Source organism: Paramormyrops kingsleyae, chromosome 22 (assembly GCF_048594095.1).
Source record: "Paramormyrops kingsleyae isolate MSU_618 chromosome 22, PKINGS_0.4, whole genome shotgun sequence".
NCBI classification, from domain to species: Eukaryota; Metazoa; Chordata; class Actinopteri; order Osteoglossiformes; family Mormyridae; genus Paramormyrops; species Paramormyrops kingsleyae.
Genome location: NC_132818.1, coordinates 14,525,808 through 14,547,864, shown reverse-complemented (window position 1 = coordinate 14,547,864; position 22,057 = coordinate 14,525,808). Strand labels below are relative to the sequence as shown.

Genomic DNA, 22,057 nt, shown 5'->3' with positions numbered 1-22,057 from the left:
GCACCGTTCGTTCAAGACTGACGTCACAAAGTAAATACCACCGTATTTCTCCGAATAGCAAAGGAAATGCGACTTCGTCACATGCAATTACGGTATTCCGACTAAAAACAATTCGAAGAAACTGCTGCAAACGTAATTTTCTTATTTAATGATCAGCTGCAACCAATAAATTGCTCAATTACAAAAAAGAAAAGATAGGCTTGCGTAATAATCGCCTTAAAGCCTTTCTTATATGAATGGATGAATTAATATATTTTTGGTGTTTTAACTGTCATCAGTACAAGCCTATATAAATATTGTATACAGATATACATCTCACAAAGTATTCGTATATTGTGTACAAAAACAGGGTCAGGAAAGTTTAAAAAAAAACAGGACATTGCTATACCCACAATACCTGTTCTTCAAATACATTTGAGGAGAAAATACCGACAAATATTGCCCATCCAAAAAATATTTATCAGTCAATGGTTAGGGTGTTCAACAGAACTCTATTATCATCAAAACACGTGGGATACTGTACAACATTAAAAACAAACAGTGTAATGACAATGACACATACCCAATGCAGTGCATCTGAAATGTAACCAATTAATAACGGGGAGGGGAATCAAACACCCTTTTTTCTACCTCCCAACCCGGTACCCATTACAGGGTCACAGAAAGGAAAAACAAACACATCCAATGCTTTTAACCCTTACTAAAGTGACCACAAATTCTAAAATAACTGTGAAAGGCAGGCTAGATTTCACTGGGTTCACATGAATCATGTTGTCAACCATTGCCCATATACTTTTCAGATGCAAGACAATATAAACTTCTAAAAGGTATTTGAAGAACATGTTCTTTTTAAAATGTTAACTTTAATAATAAATGCTGGATAAAACCAAGGTCTCTTCTTCTTAAAGACACTGAAGGTCATTATGTCTGCAGTGACATAACTACATTAAACTATGTCAGACGGTCAAAGTGAAGACACCTTAAATTATCTCCCAGTGGAGTATCCTTAAGAGAGTCATACATGTATCTTAGATAAACATCCCTGGTTTGACATTGCATTACATTTCACTCTTGTACTGTTAGGTTGGCATGCATCTCCTTATACAAGGGCGATAATTATTACGAAATGCAAGTAACTGCACAACGTGATCTCAAAATAAAAACTGCAGGATATTGCATACAGACAAATTGTTTCGTATCGAACACATTCGCCAGTCCCAAATGCATCACTCTCGATGAGCTGCTGACTGGAGAGAATTTGGAGAAACCCAGTGAAATGAAATGTCACAGGAAAGGTCGGCAGAACGTCAGCGATGCCTTCCTCTACTCCGGTTCTGTTGACAGTCGTGTCAGACGGGTGGCTATGTGTGTGTGCGCCTTGAGGAATGCGCTCACTACTGTAAATATGATACTTTTTCCTTTAAAAACAAATGGGTACGTCTATGGCCCTAATGCTACATTAAAAACGTGGACATGGCATACAGAGGTGCTCTGCATAGCAGCACATTACTGACTGAAGGAGAGAGAAAAAAAATCTGCACTATGCAAGCAGATGGCAAGTGAAAAAAAAATCTGCTCATATATTAGTATATATAATGTACAGGTATATTACATTGTCTGTGTCTTTGAGCAGGGAGGAGGCAAGAGTGCATTCAGGACTTCTTTCATCAAGAGACTCCCCCAACGGGTCCAGATGGCCAATAATGATGGCTCCAAAAGGAAGAAAAATAATACTCCATTCCTAAAACAAAGAACAAAACATGCTTATAAAAAGTCATAAATCATGAAATACTACACTGCTCTGGTAAATACAACCATAATTCTCATTAGACATCTGAATTCTCAATTTTAAATCCAAATATTTTTTTTACTTTCACACAAGCAAGCAGGCAAACCCACTATCATATACTGAATAAAAATCTCATTAAAAGAGAGCACTCTGAAGAATGGACTAGTGATACCTGTTAGCACCCTGACTAAGAAGGGGCACTTGGAAGATTAAAACAAGATGAGCATCCATCATTTACGGGAGCCTTTCTGGACACTCACCGAGGTCAGCACGTGCCCGCCCGCTCTGGCCGCTCCCTGGTCACATGGTCCTGCTGTATTCTATGCCGCTCTTCGACGAGATCCCTGACCAGGGCAGGAAACTGCGCAGGAGGTTATGAGCCTGCCGGTAAATCCTCTGAGGAATGGTACACGGGCTCAGGTTGGCCAGAGTGGAGCCAATATGTTGGATATAGTCAGTGGGGGAAATGTCAAGGAAAAAAAAACACTTCCTGTATATCAGTCCTGGAGGGTCACATGGTTCATGCTACCTCACTGTTTAAGTTGCGGTTTTGGAGAGGAACCAGCTGCAGGTCTAATGTCACTGAAACGTACCATATAAACTAAAATGAAGCCATTATTGTAACAGTTTTTACATTTTTTAATAAAGAATATCCTTTGCTGGGACATAGCTCGTATTTTCTGATTCATGATCACGCACAGAGACAAAAACTGAGCAATTACAGTTTAAGAACGGTGAATGCCTGAGGAAAAACAGCAGCTACAAGAGAAATAAACTCACCACACTGAATAACTGAAGACCAGAAATAATGGACTGCAGGGGGCAGCATTTCTCACAGCGCGAGTGTTTTTAGTGACGGGAGAAATTACGCTTCCAAACCACCGTCCCATTGGTTACTTCATTAAGACCCACCTTGCATTTCAGCATATTATTTTCCCATTGCTAGTAAAGTGAGTGTTTAGCCTACCTATGGTAGACATAAAAAAAATAATAGGTAAAGGAAATCACAGACCAGGGGGTGCCAACCAGTCAACTGTGATTGACCGGTGGATGTTTAAGACCTTCCTAGCTGACCGGCACGCCACCCCCTTGCCCCCCAATTGGTCCCCCCAGTTGGCAAAATCTATCCAAGGTTCAGTAGCTCCCCAGATTGCTGTAAATTTGGCTATCACTGCACAAAAAAGGTTGGAGACTACTGCTTTACATAATAGGCCAACTGCAAACTAAGAAAATAATAAGTCATCCAGTGCGAGTGAAACGAAACCAAGTAAAACTCCCGCTATGACAGTTAAAAGCCCTACAAAGAAGCATGAAAGGATATAACATGGTCCAGGGAGGATGTCCACCATTAATGTAGAGAACATAAGTAAAGCCGTCTTTAAGAACCCCACGTATGGAATAGTAATAGGGCAGGTAGTGATGCTGCTTGAAATATCTGTTCTCATAAAAGTGGATGGCGGTGTTGTTCGTGGTCAGCACATGCAGGTAGATGGCCTTGCAGTGGTCCTGAGCCGTAGTGGAGATGTGCTCCTTCAAACTGTCCAGCAAAAGAGAGCCTGCAAGGGCCAGAAAGCACGTGCCGATCTCTCTGAGTCAAAGTGCTCACCCTGCGCCACCCGCGTCACTCTTCATGATAGAGGTTCTCGTGGGATACAAGGCCGGCGACATACCTATTCCATGTTTACGGAATTCCTTCACCACTCCCAGACTTAAGATGTATGCGACCTGAGTGTCGACAGGAAAGCTAGAGGCCAGGATGTCTCCATCCTGAGGGTGGAGGAGGAGGACAGGAAAAAAAACAACCCGTGATGAGGAGTGTGCGCTGCGTTCAGGAGAGAGCTCTCTCGTACTGCGAAATGATCGGAACATATGCGGTAGTGTACAAACATGTACAGAACCAGAGTCTTAGTACTTAAGATAAAAAACCACTCGTTACAGTTACATCAATAAACGGTTGTGCATGGTTAGGTATGGTAGCAGATAATCCCAAAACCTAAGACCTAGAACTAGAACCAGAAGTAAGACCAGAAAATCCCTGTTAACCAATAAAGAGCAAAGTCAGCTGGTTATCACCAACCCAACCAACAGTAATAAGGTCCCTCTTTGCTTGGGAAGAAAAAAAAAAAGTCAAGGCCACAGAGTACAGGCTAATTAATCACAGTCTAAAAACAGAACTTTATGTCAATCCAGTTGCTCCATTTAGAAGACTTTGAGGCCGAAATAGGAGAAATACGAACACAAACGACCCAAGCCAGTCATTAGGTTGTTTCTCTGAAGGGATCTTCACCTAATCGTTGGTCACACATAGCTCCAGAGGACAGGTGTTGAACACCCCATCCAAGACGATGGACCCCAAGCGGCAGCTTGGCCTGAGTGGACACCTTGCCTACCTCTTTGTGCACTTTCGTTCTGCCTTTTATTTCGGCCACAATCATTCCTACGATGCTACCTCTGAAGGTGGCAGCCAGGGAGAAGAATTTCTTGTTTGAGGTGATGTCGTGATACCATGAGTCCGGGTACCTGGAACAAAGGAGCTACCGTTGCAAACACAGACTTATTTTCTTGCATTTCATCCTTGTGTTGATTAATTTGTTAGCAAACAGGCTGTTAATAATGGGTAACATATGGCTCGTGTGTCGTGCTTAGACGCACAAAGTCTGACAGTCACTGGTGATGTTGATGTGACCTATTATACGAAGTCAAGTAAGTAGAGATAAGCAGATCAATAAGTGATCAACTCACCTGATTTGGAGGTACAATATATGGTACAGTGATGTCAAAGGGATTATGACATTGCTTTGTGAGATTTTATTCAAAGCAGAGTTAAAAACACTGCCTTGGTCACATATAGACTAGACTGCAGTAAATGAGTCAGGAGACAGAGCGGGTGTGTAAATTATTATGGCAGTGATGTCTTAAAAAACTAGATATAAAAAAAAGCAATCAAACAAAAGTTATAATGCAAATCACAACAGTTACTATGAACATATTTTAAGAACTCTAAAAATGTACATAAGACCCACATAATTACACATAAATCAGGTCTCTTAAATGATATACAGTCCAGGCTGTGAGGACCGGATTCAGCTGTAGAATGGGGGGGGGGGGGGCAGTACTCACTCGATGGGGAACCAATCACCACACAGCAGCTTGATGCTGTCTATGTCATCGCGGCAAAGCAGGCGGAGCTTGATCTCACTGAGCACAGAGGGCACCACGTCTGTCATTCACACCTGAACCAATCAAATAAATGAATAAATAAATAAGTAAACAAACACTTAAATAATAATGAATAATAATAATGAAGTCCTTAGGTGAGCATAAGAGTCCTACTGGCCAACGGCTGTCACTTCTAACTTGACAATCATAGAAAAAAGAGAAGCCATTATACATTATACATAACAATGCATGAAAGCTGGCCAAGAAAATAAGTGCAGTTCAATTGAAACTAATACAATTATTTACAACGTTAAAGTGAATTAATGTGTAGTTTATTCCCCGTAACACTGTACTTTATGTATTCAAAACCAATTTCCTCCATCTTTTACCCAGCTATTTAGAAAAAAAGATGTTAAATCTTATTAACAAATCCGTCCCTTTACGAATATATAGCGACGCGTGAAAGATAAACACAATTCGCTAAACGGATGGAGACAGCATCGTGTTAACCCCATAAGTGAACACAAAGGTTATAACACAGGTTACACTGAATAATCAGGAAGCTCTTGACACACCTGGCTGGCAATACTGTTTCCTTCACTGTTAAATCACCCCACACCTGACAGGGATTCCCTACCTCGCACCTTAATGCCTGTGCAGAACATCTCAGCAGCCGATTATACTGGCACTTACAAGGACCTGGCGGGACGCAGCAGTCAACAGAAACCAAAATGACCACAATCATCTACGTACCCCTAGCACACATCTGCAGGAATAACGGTGCACTTTTACTGCGGTGAGCCACCTGAATGAGCAAAAGGCACTTTTTACCTGCTTAACTAGAGGCTTCAGCAGAATGACAAGCAGCAGCTGCTGGGGGGACCCTCGGTACGACTCATGCATTTCATTTCCCTGTCTATAAGCCGGCAGACTAGCGAATGACCCCCAGCGTAGCACCAGGAACTACGTTAGGCATAAGATTAGCAACCTTCGGGCGCGCGGTCGTTTAAGTTCACAACATTTATTGCGCTACTTAGAAGATGCTATAACTCACATAAAGGTCGACTTGCTCTAAATAGTATACCGGGAAAATAAATAACAACTAGCAAGGTGTCTAATATCAAATGCACAGCTGCATGTAGCACTCGGCTCTGCAGCTAATGTTGGCTAGCCAAATAGTTTTGGCCACCTGCCTTGTTTCTGTGCTTAAAGCAAAAAGAATGTGAACCGTCGTTTCCCTCGTCGTTCCCAACGCTCGTTCAGTGTAGCGGCAGAACCATGGCAAAACATGAACTTTCGTTTTCTTCCTGCTTCAAGGAAAATTAACATTCAGACGAGCGCCCCAGATCGTCTCGGTCACTAGCTCCCGTGGTTTCCGTAACGACCGTCGACCGGGCAGCTCGTCGTCTTCCGTCGCCGAACCGGAAGTCAGCCTCCTTCTCATATTCCGCATGACGTCATTGCACATGGAATCTCAGTTTGTGGTGCCTGTCTGATATGGTTGTGTAAATGTGATTATACACTGCCCGTCCAAAAAGAAGGTCACTATTTGAATTTATATCAGCAAATACTTAAAAGCCAATGACTAGATCATTATTACAGTCCTGCAACGTTATGCAGCAATAGAGTAAAGTCAGCTGAGTACCTGAATCTACTGAATGGCCAGGTTACACCTCCATCCATCATAAATGGATTTTTTCTTCCCTGTTGGCATGGGCATATTCCAAGACAAGAATGCCAAGATTCAATGGGTTCAAATTGTCAGAGTGGTTCAGGGAGCACGAGGAATCATTTTCACGCGTGACTTGGTCACCACAGAGTTGTGACCTTAACCTCATTGAAGGTCTCTGGGATGTGATGAAGGAGGCTTTACGGTGTGGTTCAACTCACTCGTCAATACAGGATCTCGGTGAGAAATTAATGCAAATCGGGATGAAAATAAAGGATGAGATGTTGCATAAGCTTGTGGAAACAATGCCATGATAAATATGCGCCATAATCAAAGCTAAAGGCGCAAAAAATTCAAATGGCGACTTTTTTTTGGCCAGGCAGTGTATAACATGTAGGAACGTTTCTTTGGCAGAACAATTGCCAATAGTAGTGATCATAAGTACTTTGCTTAAAAGGTATCTAACTTGAAGTACTCCGGGCAAATGTAGCTTTTTAAAATGACAGACTAAGGGTAAAAATGTGTCGTGTTTTAAAGACATCCACATGAATAAGTCATCATAATGAAATTGAAACTAAATCTTTATTACAAGTGCCCAAGAAATTATTTTGTCGATAATGTACTTGTGTATACAGTCATTTCCTCAAATTTGTGTGCCAAAGTACTTCAGTTCTACCAATATCATCCATAAAAATAAACATCCAAATAAAAATAGTTTTCTGATAACAAATTATATTTTAAAAATGTTTAAAGTAGGAATCGTAGGATTCCCTGCACTTTAGCCAAACATATACAGGAGTTTCTTTGGTTGAACAACAACATATTACTATTTCTGGGCTTACAGTCATACCAACAAAAATAGGTTAGATATCAAGCCATTCCTCTGACTTGGCAAATGTATAAAATTCTCTGTTCAGAATGAAATCTTGAAACAATACCTGTGTCAGACATCAAACATTTGATGCATTCACTAATTTGACCATTTTACTTCAACAAGTCAGTCATGTTCCCAGTGTCATATTTTTTTACAATATGATAAAACAAATGAAACATTAAATATTTAAAACATAACGTTTCTACATCCATACATTTATTCATCTTTCACAGCTTATCAGCTTATGCTGCAAGACCCAACATATGATTTTGTTACAAAACCTCCATATTTAGTACAATGGCAATGTGAGTCAATATACATACATACATACATACATGCAGCTGATCTTTACAAATAGGTGTGGGGACGTGGTCAACGGATGGGGCGGTAGGGGAAGGACATCCCGGGAAGGAACTGTGGCGCTGGGTGAGATGGGTGCGTGTTGTGGGCAGGGGGGGAGGGACGAGGAGGGTATCCCAGCGGCGGCGTGTGGATGTGGGGGTAAAACCCGGGCTGAAAAGGAGAGTGAGGCGGCTGCTGGACTGGACCGGACATGACCAGCTGAAGCAGGCTGGGGAGGGACAATACAGAAAATCAAGACCTCTTCTTTACAAGGGTGTCACGTAAGGTCACCGTGGTAAGAGCTCTAAGCAGTAGGTCTGCATCTTTATTTTAATGACATCGACCTCTTTTCCGGTTGAGGGAAGAGAGCAGTCCTAGGTCTAGCTTGGTTTGGCTGGGGGGGGCGGAGGCAGCGGCATTCAAAAATCAGCATGCACCAATCACAAGATAAGTCACCCAGCCATTCTGCCAGTCATTCCCACAAGGCTGCTCATGCAATTAGGGTCACAACGATCTGGAGTCAAATCGAAATGGATCCCTGCATCCCGGATCTAAAAATACGATGCAGACGACTTACTTGTTGTGCGGTAACCTGGAACACAGAGACCTGAGGTCCTCTGTGGAGGAAAGGAACAGGCCGTCAAAAGTCTGAAGGGAAACCCAAGGAGCGCCGGCGCGCGATGGACTCCGAACCCACCTCTCGTGCACAGCAGGGCCCCAGCCGACAAGGAGACCTGCAGCACCTGAGCCAGCCGGTTGAGGGAGAGCTCGATTTCTCTGGAGGCATTGAGGGGGTTCAGCTCCTCCACCAGCTGCACCACGTGTTCGAACTGCAGCAGCTCGAGCCGCCCGAACAGGTTCTTCTCGGTCAGGTGCACCTGGAGCATCAGGAGGATCTGCAGGACACCCAGGTGCAGCTTGGAGTAGAAGGACTCTGTGTCGGCAGTCGGCGCCGACTCCTTGGCCCGCTTGGCCAGTGGGGCCTTGACGCACCAGCGCACCAGGCCCAACAGGGGCGTCACCCCCAGCGAGCCCAGCGGCAGGCTGGCCGAAATGGGCATGTTGAGGAACGTGATGAGTGTGAGCCTGGGATCATCCACGACCCAGGTGACCACCATCTCCAGCAGGCCAGGGGAAGGGATCAAATCCTCTGTAGGAGAAACAGACCAACCGAAAGAATGAATCCTCCACGTTCATCACCACGATGTTTAAGAAGGAAACGTACGGGATGAAATAAGCAGTGAAGGGTCTTCAGCAAGATAAGCTTAAGGGCGACATTGTTCAAACGCAAGGACTTTTTAACCTGAAGGTTGTTAGTTAAGGTCTAAGACAGGGGTGGCGAACTTGATCCAGGGAGAGCCGGTGTGGGTTTTTGGGATGACCTCACCATCAGCCACTAATAAAGCAGTGGTTCTGAACTCCACTTCTGGGTACCTACTGCTATTGGTTGATTGAGACCCAAACTGCCTGTTCACCACCCCTGGACCTTCCTAGGGGTAACATGGTACACATTCACCATTAGTATCTGTAAATCGTCCACAGTGTGCGACTATGTGGCCTGCGATGGACTGACATCCCACTCTGGGTGTCCCCTGCCCTGTTCCCGTGTTTCCTGATTCGGGCCTTACTGATTGGATGGTTATGGATGGATGGATTGACCTGGTGGCCAGTAATCCTGCTCATGTCTTTAACAAGGCCACTGCTGTGCTGCAGGTGGCAGTTAGGCCGCCCCGCAGAACGGTCACCCGGGGAGGGGGGGGGGGGGATACCTGAGGAGAAGTCGTAGAGCGCCGTGACGGCCGTGATGAACTGGCAGCAGAATCGCGGGCTGGCTGTGTAGATGTGCTGCAGGGTCTGCAGGGATCCAGGTACCAGGCTGCAGTAATCGTCCACCAGGACCTTAGCCAGCCGCACGCAGTAGAGCGCATGGGTCCTCTGGGGGGGGGGGGGGGGGGTGAGGTGGGGGCGACAAAAAAAGTGCCACCAGTCAGATGGCACTTATCTGACTTGCCAGCTGCTCCATCCTCACGGCCTTGTGTTAAATACAGCAACTTAAATATTTACTGGCATACTTAACCTTGTTAGGCATTAAAGGAATGAAGTGTTGACACAAGCATTACTTAGAAGCATGCATGCAGCATTCAGCTTCACAGTCCACTGTCGTCAAAGCCAGAGACAACACCCCCCCCCCCCCACCCCACCTTCACACACCTGCAGCCAGGATGCGGCACACTCCAGGATGGGCACACGGCACACGGCCACCGCCATGGAAACCAGTTTGCCCAGCATGGCCATGCGGCTGTCGTCCGCCCTGTTGCCCTGGGGGCTGAACAGGGCCGAGAAGATGAGCTGGCGCACGGCGTCTTTGCTCTGCTCCTGGAAGTAGCTGCACATGATCTCCAGCAGCTGCAGCTCCTGCAGGGAGCTCATCCTCTGTGGGACGGGGGGGGGGGGGGGGTCATTTATTCTGAATGGAATTGGTGGCAGTAATTTATACTTTCACCATGTAGCATGCCCGATATATATCAATTACCCCCCCCAAACTATGAACAGTTATGGGGGCCCAGTGGGTTAGGGTGCTGAGCCTGTGATGAGAAGGCTGTTGGTTCAAATCTCTGGGTCAGCAGAGTGATGTCAATGTTGGGCCCTCGAACAAGACCTTACTCTGAACCTCTAATCGCCCTAGGGACGGTCTGACCGTGCTTTCTCAAAAACGTAAGTCACTTTGAGGTAAAATGTCTCCTAAAAAGTTATTACACTGGCTGATATGTAACTAAACCTCAAGTTTAACAATTACTTTTAATTCACAGGATGATACGGGGTTCAAGTCTCACACAGGAATACAGCATAATATCTATGGGGAAACTTCTGGATTTTGGTCCAGGGGGTGCCAGGTTCCTGGAAGACAATCTCAGGTGCAAATGCTAAAAATTCCTCTGTAAACTCGAAATTAATCTCAGTTCCTAAGGAACCACAAAACAGACTCAGAAACCTGCGGTCACCGGGTCGCTTTGTCGGCGGAGGCGGGCAGGGGGACTCACTTTGAGCTGGACTCCACGGTCCTTGGGGACGTGGAAGATGAAGTCCTCCACCAGCTCGATGGTGGCCTTGTCCACGATGGGCAGCGCCGTGCTCTGCAGCTGGCTGCTGAAGTAGATATCAAGGTGGTAGAGCACCTCCTTGGCAGCGCTCAGGGCATCCCGTCTCAGCAGGGAATGGCGAATGTCACTCATGGTGGGTCTGGGGGAAGCAAGAGAGCAACGGGAGTCAATATCACAGAAAATGGGGCAGTCTGTGAAAGTCCATTTGTAAATTAATACATAACCCTGCCCACGATATACACCTTTACCAAACGATGTTGTACAGTCACTACATAAAACTTTTAAACCCAAAATAATTGCATGAGTAAGGGACTGGTTTTATATTTAAATATCCCACGAACACTTAATCAATTTAATTACAGGAACTCTAATAACTTCGACGCGAATCTTTTACGCCTCAATTATAATCAGCAAGAGGAGAAGCGGTTACCGGTGGAGAACAGGTTAAATTCATAATATATATGCAAGGTGTTTAATATAATAAAAACAGGAAGCGGTGTGACCCTTGGGCCTTTTCAGTCTGACGGTAGGTGAGACATTTGTGACCCTCGCGCGATCCGTAAAGCCCATCATTACCCCCATGTGCTCGGGTCCCATAGAAGCCATTGTTACAAAGTGTAGTTTAGGGACCGTCGCTGTAACGCCATCGTACTTTTTGTTTCGAGTATGCGCGATATTATCCTGCAAATGCCATTTCTTAACGGAGCTGGGAGTTCTCGAAACTTACTATATCAACTTTATCCGGCGTGTGATTGGTGGATCAGTTTAGTTTTCGGCTTTTAAGACAAATGCTCAGACCACTTAATTAAACCAGATAATAAAAAAAAAACAAAATAGCTAAAAAATAAACTAAATGGTAGCTAGCCAGATATTTCCTGATTATTTTACAACGTGACGACCTACTGTCAGTGTGTCGTACCTGCATGTTCACCGGCGACCAACCAAAAACACTGCAATCACATGAATTCCACAATCTATGCTAAACAGCAATAGGGGCGACGGTACCAACACGTAAACAATCACTTAAAACGAAACCCCGTCTTCACGGATCACTTATCACCATAAAATAACATAATAAAAAATCACTGGTTGCATCATTGTTTCAGAAGTAAAACTTGCAACAAAAAAAGTTTAACTCATTCATTCATATTAACCTGTCAATTGGTTGAATCGTTGTTACTGGGAAGACTAAAATATCATTTCCAAACTCTTGAAACCAGCTAAAGTACTAACAATGACACCTCCGCTTTGGCATTCACGTACACAGAAATCCTGATCAGTGGTTTTTGAAACCGCTACATCGACATGCCATTAAGGTTTTTCCTTACCCAGTTTCTCAGTGTTATCCTAGCATATCTCTACAAGACATACAAATTAACGTTTAGCACAACAAATGAGTAAAAGATACAGGAAAACGTCCCCACGATGTGCAACGGCGGCGCGCTGCACTGCGAAGTACGGCGGCCCTTTTAGGACAAAAAATGCGCGGAAGGCCACGCAAGAGAATATGAAAGGAGGGGGGAGAACAATTCAATGATTTCGAATTTTTAAAGAATTTTTATCATGATTACGTGCGTCACGTTCTATATAAAACTAGATATTTAACAATTATATTGTTATTGATCATATAATTTTGTATCGCCTGTTTTGTATTCGTTGCAAACTTTTGTTCCTAATTCTTGGATCAATTCTGCAAATCCAGCTACTCTAGCCACTCATCCATCTTCCAACTGCTTATTCATTGCAGGATATGGCGGTCCATTTTTATATATATGAAATTCACTGTTTATAATCAGAAAATAATAATCTTTATAAATTACACTTTCTGCCTCCCAGTAGATTATTGAACACGTGCATTATGCAGCAGAAAGGGGTATTAGCCTTTGTTTTGTGGCAAAAAAAACATTTGAAAGTCCAATATTTTCTGTATGCTCTTCCAAATGTGAAGCTTTGCACATGTTCATTTGACTGAACCCCCCTGCCCCCTCCCCCAACGGGTGCCCCCTGCTATCACCAAGACCCTCCCTTCATCAACATGCACATGGTGCATTTTCACACGCCATTGTTGATTTTAAAAATACCAGAACATGTGATCCTTTCATCACATACAAACAAGCTGCTCACTGGCAAACACTTCCTCGCAATCCAGGAGATCTTCCCAAAATCAGGAACAGGTAGAGACGTCTACACTTCCTAACTATTAAGAAAGAACTAGAAAAAATGTGGCAGTAACATAGATTTTTGAAAATGTTCTTTTATAGAGGAGTTTTATATCTGAATCATTATGAGGAATGTTTGTGATTTAAACAACGTACATTTCTGAAGCCTAGTGGGAGTAGGATAGAATGTGAAAAAAATGGCACTGGTTACAGTGTAATACTTATGTTTGTCTCTGATTCCTATTATTTAAGGGGCAGTTGTAATGAAAATAGAGTGAATGTATCTATAAAGCTGGCTGTAATGGTGTAATTGTGTTTTGCTTCATTGTTCAGACAGAATGAGGCTGGGTTTTTCCTTTTTGCTGATTCTACCCTGGCTACACCTGGCCACCGGATCCTTACTGATTGCTGCCTTCAACATCAAAACCTTTGGAGACAAAAAGGCATCCAACAGCACTCTGGTTGATATCATTGTGAAAGTGAGTTGATCTGGACTTTAATGTCACAATCCACAGGTGAGGGTGGTTTAAGGATGGGCATCCATCCAGCCACCATACAACTACTTATCCTGGTCAGTGTCGCAAGGCGGATAATTAAAACACCATGACAAATTTTCTTTTATGCAAATTAGATATCACCGCACTATTGCTCTCTTCCACTTCTGCTTTGTCTTTTATTTAAAGACGATGTTATTTTAATTTCAGTCGGTCTCCTGCATTTGTTCCACCCTTTGTAATACAGATTTCAAATCATGAGCTTTCCTGTACATATCTATATGAATAAGGCCTCCTACAATAATTCTGATCTGGTGACTCTCTTTTCATATGTGACAGATAGTCCACAGGTATGACGTCATACTTATTCAGGAGGTGAGAGACAGTGACTTGACAGCCACGCGTAAACTGATGGAGAGTGTTAACAGGTAGGAAACTATCAAAGCAGACGCCCCTACCATAACCATCCCGTCAGTTCACAGATAGGCTCTGCATGGTTGGTACTAAATGGACTTTCTGTTTTCGTTTTGTTGTAGTGGCATCTCACCGTTTCACTATGAATACATAGCCAGTGAGCCACTTGGCAGAGACACCTACAAGGAACGATACCTTTTCATATACAGGTAAACCTTTCTGGTCAAATAAACATTCCCGTGAATTAAATGTGGTAAGTTCATACCTTATGACAGTTTAAATTTACACAAGGCTTTCTTGATTGTCAAATATGTACAATTTACACAGTTCATTGAAACTGATAATTCCTTTCCCAACAATAAAACCTTTGTGTGCATTTTCTTTTGGTAGAGATGACATGGTCTCCGTCGTCGAGAGCTTCCTGTACGACGACGGCTGTGAAGCTTGCGGCACAGACACGTTTAGCCGCGAGCCCTTTGTCGTCATGTTTTCATCCAAACGTTCTGGTGGGCGATGCACAAAACCACTTTAACAGTTTACATTTCGGAATTCTTAGCAAAATTTACCAGCAATTCTTAAGATCAATCACTAACGCTCATATTAAATTAAGATATTAAAACAACCAAATAAAACTCAAGACAAAGCCTGAAACTTTAAGGCTCTGTGGGGCAATTTTATAGGATACCCAACCACACACAGGCATTTTCACATGTAATTCTGATGATTATCTTAATTCAGGAGCCAAAAAAACAGGCTTTAACCCTTTGATCACACGGTCACTTCTTTACCCACAATCCCCATGGGCACATCATGGATTGTGCACAGCCCTTACCCACAGTTAACCATCAGCGACTGCCTATATGACTTTCTAGGTGTGCCGGACTTCGCACTCATCCCCCAGCACACCTCCCCAGATTCCGCCGTGAAGGAAATCGACGCCCTTTACGACGTCGTTGACGAGACGAGGAGCTTCTTGGGCACAGATGTGGGTCAGAAGTCATGCCCAAGGGATTATGACGAAAGTTTTTGGTTTATGGCAGCACAAAGAAATGAAAATTTGCGATCCAAATATTGAACTGCTTATGAAAATTGGAATTTTTAAATGAATCTCAGTGAATATTCAGTTCTCACTTTGAATTGGATGTTCTACTGATTTGGGTGCTGCCAGTGCTCTTTATTAAGATACATTTATCACTATATAGCGACAAGGTTCTGAGGTATTACGCTATAACTTCTGTAACCATTCTTGCAAATAGTACACTGCATAAAAACATGCTAGCAATGCCTTGTTTTTTTCTAGAATATACTGCTTTTAGGAGACTTCAATGCTGGTTGTAACTACGTCCTTGAATCGGACTGGGAGCAGATCCGACTTCACACAGACCGAAGCTATCATTGGCTGATCCCCAACAGTGCAGACACCACGGTGACGAACACAGAGTGCCCATATGACCGGTGAGTGGCCAGAGAGACGTACTGGTACCACGACACTGTCCAACACGCCAGCTTTCAACCTAATTGGTCCTCATTTCTTTTTAAATGTGAATCAGAATTGTCGCCACGGCAACAATGATGCAGTACGTGGTTCCGGGGTCTGCGGCCATTTATGACTTCATGACGGCACTGAAACTGAGCCAAAGCCTGGTAAGCAAGCTCACACTGCAATCAGAACAAGGGCTGATGGGTCGAACCAGAACCCTGCTGGGTGAACAAAATAAAAGAACCATCCAGAAGAACCTTAAAGTGCTGCTGAAATTCAGAGCATGCATCCGAGATGCTGAACTTCTGCTTCCTCTCACCGTATCTCCTTCTTCTAGGCTCTGGCTGTCAGTGACCACTTTCCCGTCGAAGTGCAGCTTAAGGGAGCTTGAGGAATTCCATGAACCTCAACCCCAGAAGTGATCGAATTAAAGAATGAAGCCAAGGAAATCCAAAGCCTGTGTGCTTCAAGGCGTGACAATAAGAGAACCTAACACTGCCTCCTTTAAATAAAAGACAAAGCAAAAGTAGAAGAGAACGAGTTTATTCAGCTTTTCCTCCTTGGCTTTCAAAGATGTGTATTGTTTACTATTGATTTTATGTTTAATTTCTATGTCTACAAAAAGCAAAACCTGTAATTGTAGGCTTATAATTAGTCTGTTAGAAGAGTATTCAGACACTACCTTAATACTAACGATTAAGTATAGCGATAAAAGTACTCCTTAGATCCCTTATCATTGGTGTGTGTGAGTCACAGGGTATCGCTGTCAAATTCGGGGTCGGGGAGGACCCCCACCTATGCCTTTTTCTTTCGGAGGTTCTCCAAATACAGCTTGAGGGACTTCTGGATGGAGTCCTTGGTGATGAAGCTCACAAAGTTGCTGATATCCGTCTCCCTGGCGGACAGCAGCTTATCGATGGTGGGCTTCCTCATCGCGGACTTGGTGATTTGCCGGGCGTGATCTGATGGCGAGAGGGGGGCGGGGGCCGACATGCGTGAGGACAGCTGGCTCGGGCACGCGCCGAAATCGCGGAGCGTGCACAGCATCACACTGCATTACACCCATCATTCATAGTAAACCTGGAGGGTAATTCACGGGCATGCTGAGGTGTGAGGAGACTGTTACACACCCACACACAAAGGTTTGTAATTATATCTTTGTGGGGACTCTCCATTCACTTCTATGGGGGAAACTCTAATCGCAATATGATGACCTTAACCCCTACCCAGCCCTAACCTTAACCATAAGTAACCAAACAAAATATGTGACTTTTGGCATGTTTTGTTTTTTGACTGCATGCACAGATCTTTGTGGTGACCTGAAAAATGATCCCCATAATGTTAAAATAACTGGTTTATATCACATTGTGGGGGACATCTGGTCCCCACAATCTAATATAAACTTAATCCACACACACACACACACACACACCGTGTGACCTCTACAGACACAGAGCTGGACTGTTATCATTGGAAAGCTTTGGACATTAAACTAAGTCATGTCTCATTTTGGTGTGACAGCTGCATCATGGGTATTAACCCATCAGCCCACATCACTAAAAGACTGCCCTACATTATTTTTTTAAAGTTACATTTCTGACTTTAAAGTTCCCCTGATCACATCACATCACATGACTCTAGACCCTCTTCCAGCACATCCGTGCCTCTATGTGGCCTGAATCTCCCCACGAAGCACATGGTACGAATTTGGGGGCAGCTCATTGGTTGCTGGCGTATCACATGACAGCCGCGTCTCTGACCTGGGATGGCGAACCACCTTGCCATGGCCTCTGTGGCCGTGCTCACGAGCTTCTCCTCGGGCACCAGCTCGTCCACCATGCCGATCTTCAGGGCGTCCTGGGGGGAGTAGAGCAGCCCCAGCTGTAGGGCTATCTCTGCTGTCCTGTGGCCCACTGTGTTCACCATGGTGTCCTTAAACCTGGAGCGACACAAATCTCTGGTGCTCATGTGGAAGCTTAACACCACAGTACCCTTGGACTGTGTGAATCCCACCTCATAAGTCGCATCTGCACTGTATTTTACTTACGTTGCAGATCCTTTTATCCAAAAGGTATATTTTTTTTGAGAAAGCAGGATCAGCCAGTCACTGGAGCGATCGGGGCCCTTTTGCTCAAGGGCCCAACAGGTGAATTTTCCCTGCGATCATGGAATCTGAACCAGCGACTTTCCGATCTCACACACATCGTCATAATCTGCTGAACTACACACCTCCCCCAAACCATTCCCTTCCATAACGACCGCCGTCACTCACCAGAAAGGTGCCACGATGCCCAGCTGGGTCTCATTCAGTCCGATGCTGTAGCGTGGGTTGTCGGCCATGATCCTGTAGTCACACGTCATGGACAAAAGGCAGCCCCCTGCAGGGCTGGAACCCTGATAGGTCAAAAGGGTAAAACGGGGAAGGGCAGGAGGAAATCATACCTCCTCTGATGACTCCTGTTATGCTCTCATACACTAACAGTCTGCTGGCAACTATTCCAGGTATTTAAAATGGGTTTGATCTGTAAATTACTTCTAAAAACCCACAAATAAGTCAAAGTTCTTGTCAGAACTTACTGTGATTCTCAACTGAATTTACACAGTGCATTTCCACTGAATGTAGTTTAAATTATTTAAGGTTTAGCATCTCGCTCACAGGACGCAACCAAGCAACCCTCTGGCGCCAGGTTCCATTCTTCCACAAAAACAGCATGAGAGAGCTCCACATCCTGGGCACTGGCTCGTACATTAATGGCAGCGACGGTGACCAGCCTGGAGCTGTAGAACTTCAGCCACATCTCTTGCACGGCTCTCCAGAACTCGCCACAGCGCTCCGGGCTTTTTCCATACATCTCCAAGATGTCCAAGCCCGCAGAGAAGATCTTCGGCAACGCCTGCAGCACAACAACCAAACACGGCGCCCATACATCTTGAGCCTTCTCCATTTGGGACATGAACGACGAGTACAAACCAGACAGAACATCACGCTTAACACTATGTAAATTAAAGACTTTGTTAAACAGAAAACACACACCAAGGCTGACACAAAGACCATAGATGGAGGCATGTTTCATATGCCTAAATCAATTGTTTTACTGATGAAAAATAGCAACAATAATCATTCTTAGAATCATTTAGAACATACTTTCATAGAAAACTACTCAGTGCATATTTGTGAATTTTACCTGTACAGTGGAACCTCGGATTACGAGTAACGCGGTTTACAAGTGTTTCGCAAGACGAGCAAAGATTTTTAATGAATTGTGACTTGGAAACCGAGCAAGTCCTGGTTTACGAGCGCCAAGTATCATCAAAAATCATGGCACACATGCGCTCCTTGTTTTTCTTGTTTTTACATGCGCTCGGCTTCAAAACAGGAAGCACATGCGTGCGCTTCTTGTTTTGACACTGAGCACACGTCATCACAACTGAACCAATGGTTATTCACTTTCTCATGCTGCGGAATTGTGGGTAATCGTCTCCCATGCTTTGTCTCAGTCGGCATGCCTCACTTGTATATTCAAAATTTAGTAGAAAAGCACCACCTGAATAAGGGTGTAGCAGTGCGAGCAATGAATCTGTTTAACGACAATGAAATGTCCACATTTTTGCGATATCGAAAAGGAGGCAAAAGAGGCTGTCATTGGATAGGTTCCTTGTTAAAGTCGCACAAACAGAAAAAGATTCCAGTGAGCCAACCGATAGCAGTGATTCCGTTAATTATAGTGAAAGTCGTCCTACAAAATAACCCTCCTCTTCTCCTCTCTCGTCTCCCTCACACCATCCACGATTCTTTTCAAAGGTAAAGTGCAGGTTAATTTGTTTTATGTATTTTTACTTTATATTTTGTATTAATAATTTTTATATGAATATTTTTGAGTTGTAGAACAGATCATATGAGTTTCCATTATTTCTAATGGGAAAATTTGCTTTGATATACGAGTGCTTTGGATTACAAGCATGTTTCCGGAACGAATTATGCTCGTAAACCAAGGTACCACTGAATATGTGTACATATTTAACTTAAGTAGTTCTTTTAGAAGGTTCTTTTAGGTCAATTGCTGGGAGAGCTTAAACTGCTATGCCACCTGCTGGTGATTAAGAGGTACTGCTGATTAAATCAGCTAACTTACAGAGGTCACAACAACGCCCCGGCAACCCTTGTTCATTTCAAGTTTCTCCAGGCTGATGGCGATCTCCGTGAGGAAGTCCAGGCTGAGGCTGTTAACCGGGGGGCTATGGAGCTTCATCACCGCAATACCTACCCCAACAAAATCGAACGAAAAACACTCAAGATATGGAGGTGCTGAGAGTGTGTGTGACATAAATGCACATGAGTGGGTCTTAGCACAGACATGAATATAGACTGTTCTTAAACAAGATGGAACAAATTAACCCAACCCTGCAGATAGTAAAGATAATCCTTAAGTATTTCAGTTTTTTAATTAGCTTACATGTGGAGCCATTAGCGTGCCAAGTCCCACTACTTGAAGACCTGCATAACATAAAAAGTTTTCCTACCCCAAAAACATGCAATTGTATTTGGTTACCATTATAAGGTTCGGGGTTGCTTACCTGTGCTGCTGTCCAAGTCCACTGTCATTGTGGATGCCGACGAGAAGTTCCTCTGAGCTACCACCGTGCATGGCCGAGCAAAATGACCTCTCCTACCGCGGCTGTGCCCGGCGAAGGACAACAACCTTGCTGGGGAAAGTTTACAAAGTGTGCGAAGGTTATTAGGTATTTCAGCCCGTACAGCCTCGAATTTACCCCACGCTGTGTAGGACAGGTTCATAGTTTGATTTAAAGCACTTACTCATCCCGCGTTGTTTACAAGTAATATTTTTGCGGGGAAAAAAAATAAAACTTAAAATAAGTAGGGACACTAGGAGGAGGGTGGATACTCTGGGAAGGGTTCTTCGATTCTCAAATTAAATTTGGGTTTGTTCACCAAATTGTCTACAAATGCTCTTAATTAATAAATCTGCCGCGCAGGGCGCTGCGCCATTGATGCGCAAAACGAAAATCACACCATCTGATTACCTTTAACCTCATTCTTGAAAAGGGCACCAGTTTAGCCTGGCATATTTAGTAAACTTGAATTCAAGAAAAAATACGGGGCAAAATGCACAGAGCACATGCTGCAAGCGTGTCTGTGCAAACCACCGAGATGTTAATGTCCAAGGAGCAATACATTCAAGCATACCAGAAACGCTGCACTTCGCTAACCGCCTCAACGCAGTTGCCATTTCTTCTCAATTCCTGCAGCAACAAGGGGGCGTGTTCGGCAATACTTTTCTCAGATCTGATTGGAAGTAGCTTTCTCAGGAGTGATGACGTTGTTAATGTGGGCGTGGTACGAGCGCTTAGATACGGACCACCAAATGGTCCAAAATACCTGTATGTACTGTGAGTTATACATTAACGCGAAATGTATATGGGTAATTCTTATTTTAAATATTTTGGGGTGATGCACTGAATTAATTCATTGAGTCATGAATATTGTGAATATTGTATTTCAACTCCAAGCTTCTCCTCCCTAGCGTGTTTAATAAGTTTTACAGGGTTAGCATCGGGGTGGGCAGTAATGAAGTATAAATTAGAAATTAATTTCACGAGTATAAGTACTTTATCTGAGCATCAAATTGTTTGTAAACTTATGACTTTTACAAAAATATTGCACTTTTGATTCCACTACATTTCAATGAAGGTTCTTAATTGTTACTCATTATGTTAAAATACAGCTTTGAAGTCAGCGGACGAATTTTATTTTCTAAAACGCGATAGGCTATAACGTGTTCATCACTGGAAAAAAAAATCAGTCACAGTAAACTGATGAAGACTGCTATTACGGGAGATAAAGATGATAAGGATTCCTTAGCAGAGCACCCATGGCCCATGTTTTAGATTTTTGAAATGAAGAAATATGTGTTTCGTTTTAAATGTCTGCTCTATCTAGCTACCCCGCGAAAACTTCAAGGCCTATAAAAATCCGCCCTCCAACCTGACAAAGCATGTCGATTTACATAATATTTTAAACCAAGATGTCTGTGCTATAGTGATTGCAGTGTTTACGCTATGGCTGGTCAAACGACCTTATGGTTTTGCCCGCTAAGTCGCAATATTAATTGGAACCGATGTTGCCTCAACTGTTTGTCAAGCTAACTGGTTCCTGTACGCGTTCTTTGAATCGTTATCAGGTTCTGCAAATGCCCTGTGGCAACAATACAACAGTGCGTTAGCATTAAAGAAAGAAAATGTACTTTAGAATACCTAAGTTTTTTAATAGCGAGTGCTCCAGTATTTGAACTAAATTTGACTGAATAACTTTAACTCGTACGGGAGTAATATATTTGACTCTAGTAATGAAGTTGTATACTTTGTCCACCTATGGTTAACATAAGTTAAGATTTTCAGCTGTTGTATAATTTTACTGAATGAGAAAGGGGGCATTTTTGAATGTTCATACCTGTACTCAGAATGTTAGTTACTGAAATACTCAGGAGCGACACGCGCGCAAGATATCTTACTGCGAATCTATATTATTCCATTATATAAACCTAAAATTACCAACAT

General features: G+C 43.5%; 4 protein-coding genes across 13 annotated transcripts; 1 reads left to right on the top strand and 3 right to left on the bottom strand.

Annotated features, from left to right (window-relative positions):
* Window positions 1-125: 125 nt before the first annotated feature.
* naa60 (N-alpha-acetyltransferase 60, NatF catalytic subunit) lies at window positions 126-6,353 on the bottom strand. 6 transcript variants are annotated; one of them, XM_072704641.1, is made up of 8 exons: window positions 5,780-6,123; window positions 5,586-5,647; window positions 4,910-5,022; window positions 4,180-4,309; window positions 3,460-3,556; window positions 3,111-3,345; window positions 2,050-2,246; window positions 126-1,741 (listed from the first exon to the last, which is right to left on the bottom strand). In XM_072704641.1, exons 3-7 carry the CDS (start codon window positions 5,014-5,016, stop codon window positions 2,090-2,092), a joined length of 726 nt encoding a protein of 241 aa, XP_072560742.1. In that variant the 5' UTR covers window positions 5,017-5,022; window positions 5,586-5,647; window positions 5,780-6,123; the 3' UTR covers window positions 126-1,741; window positions 2,050-2,089. The 6 variants fall into 6 exon arrangements, with proteins under 6 accessions (XP_072560742.1, XP_072560743.1, XP_023677466.1 ...); XM_072704642.1 differs by having other exon boundaries at window positions 5,593-5,647; XM_023821698.2 differs by lacking the exons at window positions 5,586-5,647; window positions 5,780-6,123 and adding an exon at window positions 6,142-6,353.
* An 827-nt stretch (window positions 6,354-7,180) lies between these two features.
* On the bottom strand, window positions 7,181-12,418 carry ints15 (integrator complex subunit 15). 2 transcript variants are annotated; one of them, XM_023822112.2, is made up of 7 exons: window positions 12,263-12,418; window positions 10,875-11,073; window positions 10,045-10,266; window positions 9,603-9,768; window positions 8,531-8,983; window positions 8,411-8,450; window positions 7,181-8,062 (listed from the first exon to the last, which is right to left on the bottom strand). In XM_023822112.2, the coding sequence occupies exons 2-7, from the start codon at window positions 11,064-11,066 to the stop codon at window positions 7,864-7,866; spliced, it is 1,272 nt and encodes a 423-aa protein (XP_023677880.2). In that variant the 5' UTR covers window positions 11,067-11,073; window positions 12,263-12,418; the 3' UTR covers window positions 7,181-7,863. The 2 variants fall into 2 exon arrangements, with proteins under 2 accessions (XP_023677880.2, XP_023677881.2); XM_023822113.2 differs by lacking the exon at window positions 12,263-12,418 and adding an exon at window positions 11,662-12,249.
* dnase1 (deoxyribonuclease I) lies at window positions 11,367-16,032 on the top strand. Of its 4 annotated transcripts, none has more exons than XM_023822118.2 (9): window positions 11,367-11,460; window positions 13,427-13,572; window positions 13,927-14,015; window positions 14,124-14,210; window positions 14,392-14,507; window positions 14,874-14,986; window positions 15,302-15,456; window positions 15,552-15,645; window positions 15,819-16,032. In XM_023822118.2, exons 2-9 carry the CDS (start codon window positions 13,432-13,434, stop codon window positions 15,870-15,872), a joined length of 849 nt encoding a protein of 282 aa, XP_023677886.2. In that variant the 5' UTR covers window positions 11,367-11,460; window positions 13,427-13,431; the 3' UTR covers window positions 15,873-16,032. The 4 variants fall into 4 exon arrangements, with proteins under 4 accessions (XP_023677886.2, XP_023677887.2, XP_023677884.2 ...); XM_023822119.2 differs by having other exon boundaries at window positions 11,439-11,460; window positions 13,431-13,572; XM_023822116.2 differs by lacking the exon at window positions 11,367-11,460 and adding an exon at window positions 13,035-13,108 and having other exon boundaries at window positions 15,819-16,031.
* On the bottom strand, window positions 16,009-20,842 carry eci1 (enoyl-CoA delta isomerase 1). Its single transcript, XM_023822115.2, has 7 exons — window positions 20,688-20,842; window positions 20,057-20,185; window positions 19,615-19,742; window positions 18,229-18,375; window positions 17,754-17,875; window positions 17,242-17,420; window positions 16,009-16,443 (listed from the first exon to the last, which is right to left on the bottom strand). The coding sequence occupies exons 1-7, from the start codon at window positions 20,728-20,730 to the stop codon at window positions 16,277-16,279; spliced, it is 915 nt and encodes a 304-aa protein (XP_023677883.1). The 5' UTR covers window positions 20,731-20,842; the 3' UTR covers window positions 16,009-16,276.
* Window positions 20,843-22,057: the final 1,215 nt, after the last annotated feature.